The 2,277-nt window shown below is 59.6% G+C and overlaps 1 protein-coding gene across 1 annotated transcript in view; it reads right to left on the bottom strand.

Moving 5' to 3' along the window:
• Positions 1–1,115: 1,115 nt before the first annotated feature.
• The window catches only part of USP2 (ubiquitin specific peptidase 2), a gene marked incomplete at both ends in the record, with an annotated part of 1,909 nt that continues 747 nt past the window's right edge, over positions 1,116–2,277 (bottom strand). The window contains 5 exon segments of the mRNA XM_009874022.1: positions 1,116–1,185; positions 1,316–1,417; positions 1,523–1,762; positions 1,863–1,983; positions 2,176–2,275. Of these exon segments, the coding sequence (XP_009872324.1) occupies positions 1,116–1,185; positions 1,316–1,417; positions 1,523–1,762; positions 1,863–1,983; positions 2,176–2,275 (633 nt within the window).

The raw sequence follows: 2,277 nt of genomic DNA, 5'->3' as shown, positions 1-2,277 counted from the left end.
GTGCCCTTCTCCAGGCCTAAGCAGGGGAGAAAGAGGCCATTGTTCAGGGGCTTTGGGGGTAGAGTACGGGCACTGGGGAGCTGTGCAGGGCTGGAGAAGGAGGAAAGACTGCCTCTGCCTCTGGGCACTGCAGGTGGCTGGAGAAGAGGGAGCACCACGTGCACCCACATCTCTGCTCCCTGTTTCTGCTCCCTGTAAGCCCCTGGGGACGGGTGCTCTAGCACTAGTGGCACTTTCCCTCCCATGGCTGGAGCCACAGCCCCTTTGTCTGCCCATCCAGAGACAAGCACACGTACGCAGCGCTCTGTTCAAGCTAAAATTTATTCCTGCGTGAGTCTCCCTTGTACGAGACACTTCCCACCCATCTTGCTTACACAGTAAACAAGCCACCTGCCAAGCAGCAAGGCTGCTCCAGTCCGGTACCTGCCGTGGGCAGCCCCTCCATCCTAGCCTGCCCTTCCCTGAGCCCCACCGGGATGCCCCGGGCTGGATGGGATGCTCATGGTGCGAGAGTGCTCAGCCTGTGCCCACAGGGGCAGCGAGGGTGAAGCAGGATGGGCTGCTGGGTTGGATGTAGCTGCCTTCCAGGCTCGGATTGTACTGGGTCAGGCCCATCTGTCCTCCCACTGCACATCAGGCAAGGCAGGATGGGGAGGAGAATAAATTAAGAGAAAAGCTAAAAAGGCCACTGGCGTTTGCTAGCTGGAGGCCAGGGCAGCAGGGCAGATGGGGACACGCATCCCCAGGCACCCAGGAGGACTCCTGATCACAAGGGAGGAGAAAGTCCCAATTGCAGGTGGTGCCAGAAAGCCACTGTCCTCCACTCCCTCTCCTCCCCAGGACGGACATTCCTGTGCAACCCCAATAGCCTCCTGCTCCCCTAAATGGTTTAAGGCACCGTCGTATGAGGAGGCAGGTAAAAACATACCCAAAGCATTCCCTGGCACAAATCCCTGGAGAGCCAGGAAGTGGCGGAGTGCTCCAGGTTGAGTGAAGTCCACTATAAATACATATAAATTCCATAAAATGTTTTCCTCCCTCCTGTCCATGAATCCAGGCTTGAATTCAGGCTGCTTTGAGGAGTGTGCACGGGGCAGCTGGTGGGGACATGCTGCCTGAGATGGGATGGAGGCAACTGAAGGGCTGGAGTCCTTTGCCAGGAGGTTTAGAAGTGCCGGGAGGAGGCTGGGAGCAGTTCACAAGTCCTCTGGGGCGGCCAAGAAGTGTGGGAGTGACAAGAGGCCAGGAGGGATGCGGGAGGTTCTCCTGGGTCCCCAGCTCTGGGTGCTCCTCCAGGGGAGCAGAGGTCCTGGCTCAGTCAATGGGGCAGGCAGCCCCCTGCCCACAGAGTCCCTTGCTCAGTATTTTTATTACACACCAACAAAAAAAAAAGAAGGAAAAAAAAAACCAAAACAACCTGAAACGTACCCCAAGGTAAAAAACAACTAGGAGGCGCCTGAGCTGCTTGGGCCCTGCCCTGCCATGGGCTGCCCTCCTCAGTTCGGAGCTGGGGTGTCCTTGCCTGGGGTCTGCTCCTTGCTGATTCCAGCCTCCAGCTACAGCCACCTCGAGGTCTCTCCTCTTCACCTCCCTCTTGCACCAGGGGAGGTGCAGAAACCTGGAGGGGCCGGCTCTGAGGAGCGGTGCAGGGGGTGCCCAGGGAGGCAGGGCTGGCTACATGCGGGAGGACGGGCTGGCCAACTCGTAGAAGAGCAGGTAGGCATCGCTGCTGCGGACATGGCTGGATGACATCGGGGTAACACTGCAGGGATGGGGAGACGTGCTGTGAGCAATGGGGTCAAGGCACCGGGACGCCCTGGGCAGGGGGTCCTTGCTCGCCCCCGTCTCACGCGCAGCCTCACCGAGAGTCGTTGAAACTGTGCCACTCGCTGGAGACAGGGCTCTTGCAGTAGGCAGTGTAGTGTCCTCCCATGGTGGTGCCCGAGTGGTTGGAGACAGCATAGAGGTTGTAAACGGCGTGGTCTGTGGGGAGCGAGGGTGGTGCTCAGCCATGCTGGCTGCTGCCCCACTGCCCCCCAACACAGAAGCACAGAGCTGTGGCCAGCACCCTGGATGCAGCTCCCACCCCCCTGCCTTTGCAGCCCCCTGAGGGACAGGAGGGACCCGCTTGGGAGTTGCTGGGAGCCCAGCGCTGAGCTGGAGGCATGCACTCACTGCAGCTCTGCGAGGCAAACTCTCGGAGGTCCAGGTCCTTCAGCTGGAAGTTGACGAAGGTGGTGAGCTTGCTTGTTCGTATCCTGGCCTCTGAGAAGCGCT

The sequence above is a fragment of the Apaloderma vittatum genome, unplaced genomic scaffold (assembly GCF_000703405.1).
Source record: "Apaloderma vittatum isolate BGI_N311 unplaced genomic scaffold, ASM70340v1 scaffold27897, whole genome shotgun sequence".
NCBI lineage: Eukaryota > Metazoa > Chordata > Aves > Trogoniformes > Trogonidae > Apaloderma > Apaloderma vittatum.
The sequence above is the reverse complement of the archived record's forward strand: the minus strand, read 5'-3'. Positions and strand labels throughout refer to the sequence as shown.